Genomic DNA, 12798 nt, shown 5'->3' with positions numbered 1-12798 from the left:
ATATAGTATGTAGCAGCGCAGACAAGTAATCAAATGGAAACTTCTCAACTTTCATGCTTAGTTTATATTATTTACACGCAGTTTCCTTTGCAAAGCAGAGCCCACAGCTTATCTTTGCTCCAGCATGTGACCGAGGCACTTAAGGCAAACTTATATTTTATCAGCCATATCCGACAGCTCTACATTTGCTGACGGATCTGAAGATTACATCTCAAATTTTCACCATCTGAAGCGTAAATGTTCAAACTATTTCTCAGTTTGTGACTGGATCGCCCCTCGTGATGTGTAGTTACACATATTAGAGTCATTGAATGACTCAAAAACCTTGATTTTTAAAATTCCTCGAGACATCATCTACCTCTGGTAAGTGTTCAGTTTTATCTGCTGAGCTTTCCTGTAGATAACACCTGAGTGAGAAGTCTGTCCTGTATTCATTACATGCTTTTCCACTTTTACATATTTGGGTTATTGGAATAAATTTCAGCTGTAATTAAAGCCAGAATATCAACTCTCCAGGTTTGGAGTTGGTAACCCCTATCTAGTTTCTCTGTAAGATGAGCTGACCGATAAACAACTTAAAAGCGTTTCTGTTTAAACAACTTGCATCTTGATAAGCTGGCAGTAAAACCCCAAACAGACCAAACAACTTCTCGAAAGCTTGCACTAAGGCTTTGTGGGGGCTTTCGGTTTCAAAGATTCTTCGACATGATTACCTAACATCAGCTGGAGAAAATTCAACAGCAAACAATTCCAAAGTAGGACACAACAGATGGCAAACCCATGAAGTTGAACAATGATTTATTCTCCATCCAGAACTGGCTTGTTGTCCCTGCAAAAAGCAGCGTGTTTGGGTGCATGCACCAGTGCAGGAGGACGTGCTCAAGCTGCTGCTTCTACCTCTGTGTGTGCATGCGGTGTGGTTTTACAGAAACTGGGTCAGTACGAACCTGGCTCCCTGTGAACAAAGCAGACTGTCTCAGCATCAACTGCTACTAAAGTTGTGAATAATCCATCGCATCAGGTCAGGGAGGCCTCACGTTCCTCCCAGGAAAATGAAAGGCGGTGTCGGATCGTGCAGAGTCAGGTGTTGGGAGCAGTAATGGGGAGATGTCACTTCCCCTAACAGACTCCCACTGAGGTCCCACTTAGCATTCAGGACGTCGACATGGCAGAACAACACAATCAGCACAAGGTGTTTCTAAATGCCAAATGCAGAAAAACTGTATTCTCTGCAGAGTACAAAGCAAGAACCAACCAACCAGACACAAATCTGAATCCTAAATTTGTCAATTAATCACATAATAAATTAGAACGATAATTTCCATTGTGATCAATATTTTTGAAGGGAAATTTACTTATTATTTTATTTATGGTTTCTGTCGAGTGTGGTTTTCATTTTCATTTCATTTGTTTTATTTTAGATATTAATGGACAGTTTATTAGTCTTTGAGAGAACAAAGTTGCATTTTTAGGCCATTGTCAATACATCACTTGGAAATAAGATCAAAATAATATCATTATTTATCACAATTAGGCGTGCCGCAATAACCAGCAAATCAATTAATTGTAAGATTAATTTAAACGAGCTCAAAAATTTCCATTTGCAAGATTTATTGTTTTTCTCTTTTCTCTCATTCTACCAAAAACTGAATGACAAAAGTTTTCAGTCTGGTCCATTGGTCTCAACTAGCCCTTTATTTCTTTACAGAATAATAATAATAATAATAATAATAATAATAATAATACATTTTATTTGTAGGCGCCTTTCTGGACACCCAAGGTCACCTTGACATAAAAACAAGCAAATTATAAAATACATACCGGTAATAAAAAACATAAAAACACAAACAAGATTATAAGACAGTACAGAGACTTCATAATTAATTTTACTTATTTCTGCTATATATGTTTTGGATTATTTTGCCATTATCGTTATATTACTTTAAAATAAACATTATCATTTATCGCAATAATTGCTGGGATGATTTATCATCCCATCAAAGTTTGTTATTGTCACATGCCTACTGAATCGTCTATTTCAGTCTGTGCAATCGTTTTTTAACTAGCGATAATTCTCATGATCATTTTCTAAAGAGAGTATTCTCCAGTCAGGTCTGGAGAATCTGGAAAGTTAATATTTCATATTAGCAGGAGCACCTTTAGTGGCCTGTCAGCTCCTAAAATAAACCTGAAGGAAGGAGGTGGATTTGCTGCAGGAAGCCCTGTTTTTTCCTGCATTCTGCCTCTGATGTTGAGAAACAGAGACAGCCTGCTGCACCGTCTCACACTGAAGAAACCTGAACTAGAAAATAAATAAAAACGCTGTCACAAACGATGTCGGTGCCTTTCCGACAGCAGCAACCAGCACTGGACAGAGCTGCCACATGACATATTTCACAAAGACGTGTCCTTTTGTTAAACTCGTGTTACCTGAACTCCTCTTTTTGTTCCTGTCATTTCCTCACCTCCTCCTCTGACATTTCAGCTTGATGGAGGAAATGTTCAAATGTGCAAAGTTAGAAATGGAGGTGAAAACATGCCCGAGTTTTATCTACGTTCTGTGCTGCACATAAACGGATGGCGATCAGAAATGTTGCCACTCCAGTTATAAAATTTTAATTATTCCATCTTTTTGTGGTTAATTCACGCAGCTTTTGTAGTGTGAATAATCTGGAGTTCAGAGCAAACACAGTCCTAAACTTTGGCTCTGTTTTACTTTATTCTTGTATATATTTTGCTTGAAATAAAATTACCAAAAAAAGAGAATGTGAGGAGACGAAACAGAACCGCTTCAAAATAAGAGTATGAATACAAACTACCAGTTGGTAACAAAACAAACACAGACGTTGAACTTTATTCAACTGAAAGTTTACGAAACAGCCAAATAAATGAGCGCTTCACAATTTGAGACGTAGCTTGTGTGTGGGAGCAGTATCGTTACTTTTTTGTTATGTGCCTTTCCGTTATGCTGCATTTAGGTAAATTAGGACGGCCTAGTCTGAGGAATGCTCCAGTTTAATACTAATAAGAAACGCAAAGTCCACTAGCACCACTACACTTCCTGTTACCCGTTTAACTTCTAGGTGAAAAGGGGAAATACCTGATATTGTTTGCAAACACATTTTAAAATAATCGCTCAACTATCATAAAGATGCTGAAAAAAACGGTTAAATCCAGCTATGGTGGTTTCTATTTAACAATTATTCAGTGCTAACTTTATGAAAATGTGATATAGAAAGAGTCAGCAGTAAATTTCTTTCTGAAAACTGGCACTATGTCCTAGTAGTAAAGTTTATAACAAATCTGAAAAATGAGTCCTTTGCCTTTTCCCTGCGGTCCTACTGCCATCTGCAGAAATACAGCGACCCTGGTCTGAAATGACCAATTACAGCCAAGAGGAGGATCTTAGCATTGTCAATCAAGCTGGTGCATGCGCTGCTCACATGTACGAGCTTGAGATTTCCAGTTTGTTGGAGCTGTGCTAATGGTGGGGAAATAATCCAGCACTGCAGAGAAACAGTTTATCCACCATTATCGGCGGCCATGTTTACTAGCTTATGCGAGAGTCTTATCTCACCCCATCCCTCGTACTCTTCCACCAGAGAGCCACAGTTCTCAGCCATGTGCACCTTTAGATTGTATTGTATATTAAAATAAATAGAGAACTAAAAATAAGCCAACCGGTTTTACTAGATTTATAATTTAGGGCATCTGTCTAAAATCTCAAACATAGAGAATCTGGAATGTGTCAAATGTAAGCAGGAATCTAAACTTCTGTATGCATCTGAGCTGTTTCAGACTTCAGCTGTCATATAATATAATATAATATAATATAATATAATATAATATAATATAATATAATATAATATGATATAATATAAATCCATGAGCTAAATATCTTTGGGTTCTGGACTGGAGGCTAAATGCAGCATGAAAACACTCCTGTGAAAAATGATCATCCTGATCTCAGGAGTTCCTCACGCATCTGTCCAAAGAAACTACAGAATAATTGGTTTATTTTTGATTTTTTTCTGTAGCTGCTCGTTAAACAAGTTTCTTTTTAGTGTGGCAAGTGAACTGTTCCTTATCTACTGAAATGGAAAATAACCTGAAACTCCCTGCTGTACAACAGATTGTCCTTTGAAAGTCCAAAAGTTTTTGTTGTTTTCTAGGAAATTTTCAGAGCTTATCACAGCTGAGATGTTACACATCCTTGTGATTCCTCTTATAGTCTTAACTTAATCCGTTTAGTGCTTCAGTTCATCCTGACTTGAACATTTATGCGTAAAAGTGAGGTGGTGAAAGTAATCAAATCTATTGCTCAGTTTTCATTTTGGCCTCAAATTATCACAAGAACATTGCAGAAACTGTTTAGAATATTATTGTGGAATCTTCTGCTTTTATTTTGTAATGTCCCCTGCTCATTTCTAAGTCTGACCCATGTGCATCATGTGCTTGCATTTTGAAAAATCAAAGCACGTACATTTTAGCAGAAAGAGGAGCTGGAAATTGTCCTCCAGAATTGAGACATTTTGCATGAATTGAGACATTTTTTGGTGCACAAACATCTGTCTGCAGACAGCACCGTTTCACGCCATGAAAATGTCCAAAACGACCAGAACTGCAGGAATAGCATCAGAATTTCTTATGCAAAAAAGGTCAAACCAGGTCATTTGTGTGGGAACACTTTGAAAACACAGATGCAGATCGAAAACATGTGAAGATTTGCTGCTTGACCACAATAACACAAAAAAAAAGAAAGAAAAGGAGCTCAATGACTAAAAACAAAAGAGCCTATTGTATTTCTAATAGACAGAAAATGACTTTTTTATAACTAAACGGTAGAAGTTACTTGATTGTGATATAAAATGACAGTAAGTGTCTGGAAAATACATAATAAAATCCCTTTAAAATAAATGTAATTTTTTTTCCAGTCCCTGCCCTGAAACGTGAATCTGTTGGCACTTTTATAGTTTTTATTTGGGTAGTTATTTATTTTCTTATTATTAAATTATGTGGTTTTTTTATGCATATTTTGAAATATTTTGCCAATAACATTTAAATTCCAGATGATGTTGGAGTATTCTTTATTAAAAATAAAGAGATTGATTTCCTTAATTTGATCAAACATCATGATTTCAAGAAGAATCATCTGAGTTTTAATCAATAAATGGATCCGTTTTCTCTGTTGGAATTTTATGCGAAAGTCAGCTTTAGTCACTATTTTGTCTATGTGGAAAACAAGTTGACAGTTCCTCGTTACAGAGTGGCGGGCGCCCGGCGTCGAGCATCACCAGAAGTCATCTTCAGTCGTCTCCGCTCGCTCTCCCTTTTCACACACGTCCGATGGAATTAGCTGCATCGTTTGGTGCGAGTCCTGCAATCTCTGGATGGATTTGTAATTAATCTGTAAAAAGATGCAGGTCACGCTCCGATGATGTGACATTATTGTGGAGTCGTCCTCCCGTCCTGCACCATTTCTGTCATGCTTCGCCAAGAGCGAGCTTCCCCTCTTGCTCTCCACCAGACTCCGTACGGTGTTGCTAGGCAGCCCCCGCTGAGCGCGTCTCCGTTTGTGTGAAGGAGAAACAGAGGAAGCTCTGCACCTTCCTCATGACGGTCGCAGCTCGTGTGCGCCGCCGCAGCGGCTCCTGCATCTAGAGTTGTAAAAGCTGAAACTGAAAGAGAGAATATTTGCATGTTCCCAGTCTTTTTGCATACGCTCAGGATTTGAGCAGCAGATGGTGGATTCGTCCACGGTGGCAGAAAAATAAAAAAAATTAAAAAATCATCCGAGGTCAGAATCTCAAAATGTGCCTCAGCGCGGTGATTCCTCATGAAGGGGGTTTTCTCTCTCTCTCCTTCCCAACCCCACTGTCGGTCGCTCGCTCGCACGTGAACATGCATGTTTCCATGGCAACAGCGCAGACGGGGGCTGCGACCTGCTCTGAGCGGAAACGTCTGTTTTCTCTGAAGGAGTTTCCGAGCAGAGGCCTGTCACCGTCCTGTGATTTGTGCTGCGTCTCTCGGGTTTGGGGTTCCTGCTCCTGCAGCCTCAGCGTGAAATGAAACGTGTCCTCACCGAGGAAGCTCAGCTCTCATCATGGCCGCCACGGTGCCAGTGTGATCACATGTTGGTGACATTTAACTTTCTCATGGTAGAGATTGAAAAATGCTGAAAGATTTTACAACTAATAAAACTAATCTGTGATTTTACCTTCATACAGAAGACATGTTATCTATAATCACTTTGAATTAGGGCGGAAAATAAATCAATAATATCTATAGACATGTGATCAATTACAATGGATAATACATCTGATCGAATATTCATATTCACTGCACTTTGATGCAAAACCACACAGCATTCTGGGATATGTAGGCAGAAGAAAGACCTTAGTTGCTCAACCTCTCACAGGTTGGTGGAATCAACTAACTCACTCGCTCTTTGGTTGCCTAGCAACAACTAGTTGAGTAACTTCTGGTTACCTAGCAACGACCTGTCGAGTAACTTGCGCAGCAGCTGTTTAATGTTTTTCCAAAGTGCCTTAAAAAAAAAAACCAGCTGCATGGAGTGAAAACTGCATGAAACAGGAAATGTCACATCAGATATTTACAACCAAAACTAATCAGTAAATATCGATTTCAACTGAAACACTTATATCGTGATAGGTTTCAGACACCACTTAGCAGCTTCTCTTGAACCATAAACACTGACCGGATGAACTTTTATTGGTCTTTTCTTCCAGCGATGGAATTTCATGAAAACCTGCATGATCTGGCTGTGAAGGAAGGGCTGAAGGGCAGGAAGCTGCACAAGGCGGTGGAGAGCTTCACGTGGAACATCACCATACTGAAGGTGAGAATCTATAGCACCGTAAGTGCAACATTCAGGGAATATTGAGCTACATAAACCTATAAGGGGGGGTCTGCTTTATTCAGTCAGCAGCAGATCAGAAAGCTAAACATGATATTACTGATAAATCAGAACCACCACAATTTTCTAGATTGCTGCATCGATAGAAACATATGCTTAGATGCAGAAATTAGATCATTTCAACACACAGACCACATTTTTTTCTATCTCGTTCTAGTTGTGATGTTCAAATGGAGTGAAAGTTGGTTAAAATCTGGATTAGCAAATCAGAACCAACAAAAAAAAAAGGTCAACCAAGAAAATCCTGTTTGCTACCATTTGTCTATTTGGCCAGTTGTGTGGAGTTTGGCGCCTTCCTTCAGTGTTAGGTTTTCTGATAAGAATGCCATAATGAGGGGTGCTGTGGTAGCGCAGGGGCAGAGCACGACCCACGTATTGAGGCCATAATCCTTGTGGCGGTGGTCGCAGGCTCGATTCCCGGCCTGGCGACATTCGCCGCATGTCTTCCCCCTCCCTCATTACCCCATCCTCTGTCTAACTACCTTCAAATAAAGGCCTCTAGAGCAAAGAAAACCTTTATAAAAAAGAATGCCATAATGGTTTATATGCATTAAGATGGTTGTCGGGCAACATAGCTGTTATAAAAGTGAGTTTCTGAAGAGGAAATTGGTGGAGAAAGCTTAGATTATTCATTTCATTTAATACACGGTTGCATCTGGATGGACGAGCTCCGCATCCACCATGGACTACAACTGGACATCAAGTAGGGCTGAGGCAGCAGCGTAGTAGAAGAAAGAAATACTGCCACCTGCAGGTTGGAGTTAGCACTCACTTAAACCCAATGTCTGACCTTTTTTCCAGAAAACTTTTTTGAATTTTGATTTGATTTTGAATCAATGACTGCTGAATGATGAAAAACTGTTGGGACTGTAATATATACTGTATGAATTTTGAGAATTTCTTCTCAATCAACTTAACTTGTAAAATAAAAATCTCACCTTCGGTTTTAAACTTCTATTAAATTCTTGTTTGCATACGTGTATTTTTTCCTCCTGATGTAATCACTCTGACCTCTGCCCTCAGGGTCAAGCTGACTTACTAAAACACGCCAGAAGTGAAGTCCAGGAAAACCTCAAGCAGATCCACTACTCGGCGCTCACCTGCAACCTGAGCAAAGGAGGGACAGCAGGCGGCTCCTCCGGCTCCACCGACTCCAAGAGCCGACGCAGCTTGGAGGCCATTCCTGAAAAAGCCACGGGGGAGGAGGAGCTGACGGATGAGGAAAACTGAAGACTTCCTGTGGCTCTCCTTCAACTCTCTTCTTTCTGCAAACCTGAAGTCCCTCTGTCCATCTTCATCCAGGTGCTGTCACTCTTCACCCTCCATCATGGACATTCCTCAACCTAAAGCACAGTTTAAACTTCTTAGACCAACAAAATCATACGGATCATGTCTTTGTTTCCAACAAGAGATTTAGAAAAAACAGGAAAAGGTTTCGCAACCCCTCAAACTTTCCTAAACATCTAAGTGAAACTTTCTGCTTCCTGATTTTCCCGTTTCCTCTCCTGGATGAGTCCGGAGTGAACCAGCGGCCCTCAGACTGTTCCAGACTTTAAACACGAGCACTTCTACTTAACGGACCAGAGGACACAAAGAAGGCCTTGGAGGATTGTTGGAAGGACTTTTTTTTTTTTTAAAGCACAATTTCCCTGAGCTGTGAATGTAACTGGGACTGAAGAGTGGGAACAAAAATGTTCAGAATGAGAGTAAAGAGCTGTTTACAATTCTGGACTTGTTCATGTTCTCATCTGCCAAAACAGTAGTAAACTATGTGTATATACAGAGTTTCCTGTGAGCTTTTTTTCTGCAGAGTGCATCATTTTATTATTGTATACTTGGAAATATGAGATTTATTTTATAAAAGTTATACGAACACAAGTGTGGAGATAAAGTTTTATTTGTGCGCGGAATAAAACGTCCAACATGAGGAGGCAGAAGGACGTTTGAGGCAGAGAGAGAATGTATCCTGTTGTTGTCCCGTCTCTCTGCTCGGCACCAGCAGCTGCATGAAAGGACGACGACGCGTTTTTGTTCGTTCTTTGTTTAGATGTGCTTCTATTTCAGGGCAAGTTTTTACCAAAGTTCACTTTATGTTGGAGCTGAAAGTTTATTTCAAAGCCAAAACTAAACCGGTTCAACTTATTTAGAACGATGTAAACACGACAAATCAACTGTTGCTGGAAGTGATCTGCAGACAGACGGTTTATTTACATTTTACAGAAGAACGGTTTGTTGGATGGATGGACTAACTTCCTGTTTAATTATACAGATTATTAATTGAAAACATTCTGAAAATGATTTTCTGTATCTATGGTAGTGGCCATATACTTTAAGTGAACATAACTTTATTTAACAAACCTGCTAAACAGTGTTAGAACGCCCTTTTACTGGGATATTAATCTCCTTTTTTAAATTATGGTTAAACAATACTAAGTGAATATTGTTTCATAGCCATTTATGTTTCTGGAAACAGACCAGTACAAAATAATGGCGTTTTTAAAGCTTGTCTTTTTTTTGTTTTGTTTTTTTTAAATAGGGATTGTGTGAAGTACTAATTAGTGATCAGTATCTTACATGCAGTAAAACTTATTTATACCCTTAAACCCTCAAATTTAAACCTCAACTGGTGATTTAATCATAAGCTAAAGTTTCTACTACATCTTCTCATTCTTGCATAAGACGGTTGTCAAAGTGTTTCTCCGAAATTATTTTTCTATTCTCTCAGAAAAAAAACATCCTGCAAACAAAATGCCTCTGAATTATTATACATGAGGATGTTTCACAGTATTTTCTGAAACATTCTTTACACTTAATATAAGTTAGACAAACTATCTAGGCTGTACGTGCATTTATTTGAAAAAAGATTAGCAGTACTGCTAATAATACTAGCATTATAACCTAATCTTATCCCAGAGTTTCAACATTTGGATGCAGTTAAACACATTCGACGGGACGCTTCTGGCCTCTTGAACAGTTTTCTTGGACTAAAAGTTATCTTGTTTTTATGCATCGTTCTCTGAAGCATTCAAACAGTGTTTGCCTCAGATTCAGGACAAACGCTTAGATCAGGGATGGCCAGTTGGGTTTCCACTGGAAGACACATGGTTGTTTGTCTCCCACTGATTGGTTAAAATCCTTTTTTCAAAAATGTATTTGACAATAAAGTTCAAATATGACATGTATTTAGCTGTTGTAGCACTGCATCTATAATCAGGGGTGAGATTTGCTTCCAAAAAACAACAACAATATCATGACCACATTATTTTGTTAATGGTTTTATCACCACTGGCCTATTTGTATAGAAGTGCACGACAAGTACTTTCAACCTATTTACTAACCTACCTTTGTATTTATTAATTAAACTATACAGCTTAGAAATACAAAGAAGAATGTAAGTCATCTGCATCTCCAACAGAACAATAGTTGACCGTTTGTGTCCAAATGTTGATTCCAATATTGAAGTTACAGATTGTGCAGAAAAATGTTCACTGTCCTCCGTTACATTTAGATGGTTTAGATTTAAAGTAGAAAATCACAGTTGATGAAAACCCCAACTAACATTCAGCTGCCTCTGTCCTTTTATGCATAGAAAACTAATAAACAAATAAAAAATGGTCTAAAATAGCATGTTTGGTTCCTGCTTTGGCACGTCGTCTCTAAGAATCTCCCAGTGATGGTTAGTGCCTAAAACAGCGAAAAAGTTTTTTTTAACGATAGAGTACTCATCTGTTCGACCAACTCTTCAACAAAACGAGGCTCCACAGAAACATTGTTGTCCCTGTACAGCAAAATGTACATTTAAATCTTGAATTTGCTTTCTCACAGCAGTTTTGTAGACGTGTTTTAAGGAGAAATTAAAAGTAAACGTTTAAATAAGACAATCGTGTTTTGTCTTGTGGAGACTTTAATGTTGAGCTAATAAATAAGAAATACAACCGGATTCGCTGCATGAAAAGGCCTGTAAATAATTCAAGAATAAACACCAAAATACCTTAATTCAGAATATCTGTGAACATGTAATATTCACCCATTTAATACTGGCTATTGGTACTGTAAATTAAATTAACCTCACATAATTAATGGAGAAATTATCTCTATGTTCAGATCTGTAAAAACTTTGCAAAGAAAAAACATTTTGATGAATTTGATCAGACAGATTATGTCTAAGATCAAGGATTACATAAAAGCATGTTTTTAGTCATTCCTGAAGCTAATCTGTGTGAAACTGATTAACCAAGTTAAGTTTTAAAAACTAATGAAGGACAAACAATCAAAGGCGTCCGTCACACAATCTGAATTTGACCCATTAAAAGTAGCATTTAGCTGCTAAAACAAATCAGACTGAGCAAGTTTCAACCCGGCATCAGCCTTCATGACTAATTATAATGGAACCTTTAGCATTTTATTTGTAGTTAATCCCATGATGCTACCATGCCGATATGTTACCATGACGATCCCAACCTATAAATCAGATCTCATCTCCAATAACGATACACTGATAATAAACCCCCACAACCTCACTATGCAGCGTTCTTTTAACCTTCGGCAAACTTTTATGCCCCATCATGGATCATTTAAAGCTCAATATGTTCCCAGCGCCTCCCAGAAGACCTCGCTGATTTCTGACCGATCTGTCGACTTTTTACCTGTTGAGACTTTATCGTTCTTTTTTTTTTTTGTTTGTTTGTTTTTGACCGAGAAAGCATTAACTAAGCTTTGTTCTTTTGTAGTAAATTTGTTGAGTTTGTCTAAATCAAATGTTTGGTTTTTTTTTAAAATGGCATTTTATAATCTACATTTTCTCCGGTTTTATTTTTTCCTGCGTCGGTGAACATGTAGGAGTTAAAACGGAAACAAACCCAGTTTAACTCATTAGCTTTAAAACAAAGACTCCATTAGTTTCGTCACTATTTTACACCTTTTTATTGAGCACATTTCAGTCAGTTCTAAATCACCACGTTAGCTTAAAACAACTCATTTTTTAAACTTGTTTGCATTTATTATGCTACTCTTTGTTGCAGCACTTATTTTCTTATTCTAATATTTGATATTTAAATTATATCTAATTAGGAAAATGCCATTAAAATAAATGTGTGCAGAATGCTAGTCAAGTTGAAGCTAATATGTTTGTTTAATAAACTGATTATAACGGCCTACATTTAATTTTGTTTCAACTGGAAATTTTCCCACGGTGAAAGTTGATTACTCTCAATTCAAAGTTATTATTTTCATGACAGATAAAATCCCAAAATGCTGTTTCCACTTTGACTAAACCATCTTCCAGCGAGCTAACAGAAAATTAAAACCCCATCACTTTGTTTGTTTCTGTGTTTTCCACTTTTAAGACTAAACAAATCAGCCAGCAACAGTAAAATTGAGCAATCAGAGAGCAAAGTAAGACTTGCGGCACCTTCCAGCTCGAAATGTTTTGTTTGGAGACATTTTGTTTCCCTCCTTTTTGTTCAAAGTTGTGCTTTTTGTTCCCAAATGTTGTCCGCGCTTCCTGGTGTTTCCAGCGAGCCGTCTCTGAACATCAGTGCTGTGCCAGAGTTCGTAATAATAAATGTCAAAACAAACAATTCAAATGTATTTCAAGTCCAATCTGTCAAGTTTTAAGTAACGACCTCTGAATAAACAGTGTTGGATAACAACGTCTGTGATGCATTTCATTTCAAGAGCCGCATCATAACTCAAACATGCTGCTGTTTTTACGGCACAAATCACTTTAGCTTCTGGTCTGAACTCAGAATTATTTTTATACGAATGCTTCGACCAAAAGCCTTCAGTCATTAAATACTGTGCATCATTGTGCTTTAAGGTTTGTACCCGGTGGCAGACGGCTCACACATCATCGTATGCAA

The 12798-nt window shown here is 38.1% G+C and overlaps 1 protein-coding gene across 4 annotated transcripts in view; it reads left to right on the top strand.

Moving 5' to 3' along the window:
• The window catches only part of plcl2 (phospholipase C like 2), a 48727-nt gene extending 36140 nt beyond the window's left edge, over positions 1 to 12587 (top strand). For all 4 annotated transcript variants that reach the window (XM_008431188.2, XM_008431189.2, XM_008431187.2 and 1 more), the window contains 2 exons: positions 6750 to 6859; positions 7961 to 12587. In XM_008431188.2, coding sequence (XP_008429410.1) covers positions 6750 to 6859; positions 7961 to 8167 — 317 coding nt within the window. In that variant the 3' untranslated portion in view covers positions 8168 to 12587. The remainder of the gene's footprint in view (positions 1 to 6749; positions 6860 to 7960) is intronic.
• The last annotated feature ends 211 nt before the right edge of the window (positions 12588 to 12798 follow it).

Source organism: Poecilia reticulata, linkage group LG16 (assembly GCF_000633615.1).
Source record: "Poecilia reticulata strain Guanapo linkage group LG16, Guppy_female_1.0+MT, whole genome shotgun sequence".
NCBI lineage: Eukaryota > Metazoa > Chordata > Actinopteri > Cyprinodontiformes > Poeciliidae > Poecilia > Poecilia reticulata.
The sequence above is the reverse complement of the archived record's forward strand: the minus strand, read 5'-3'. Positions and strand labels throughout refer to the sequence as shown.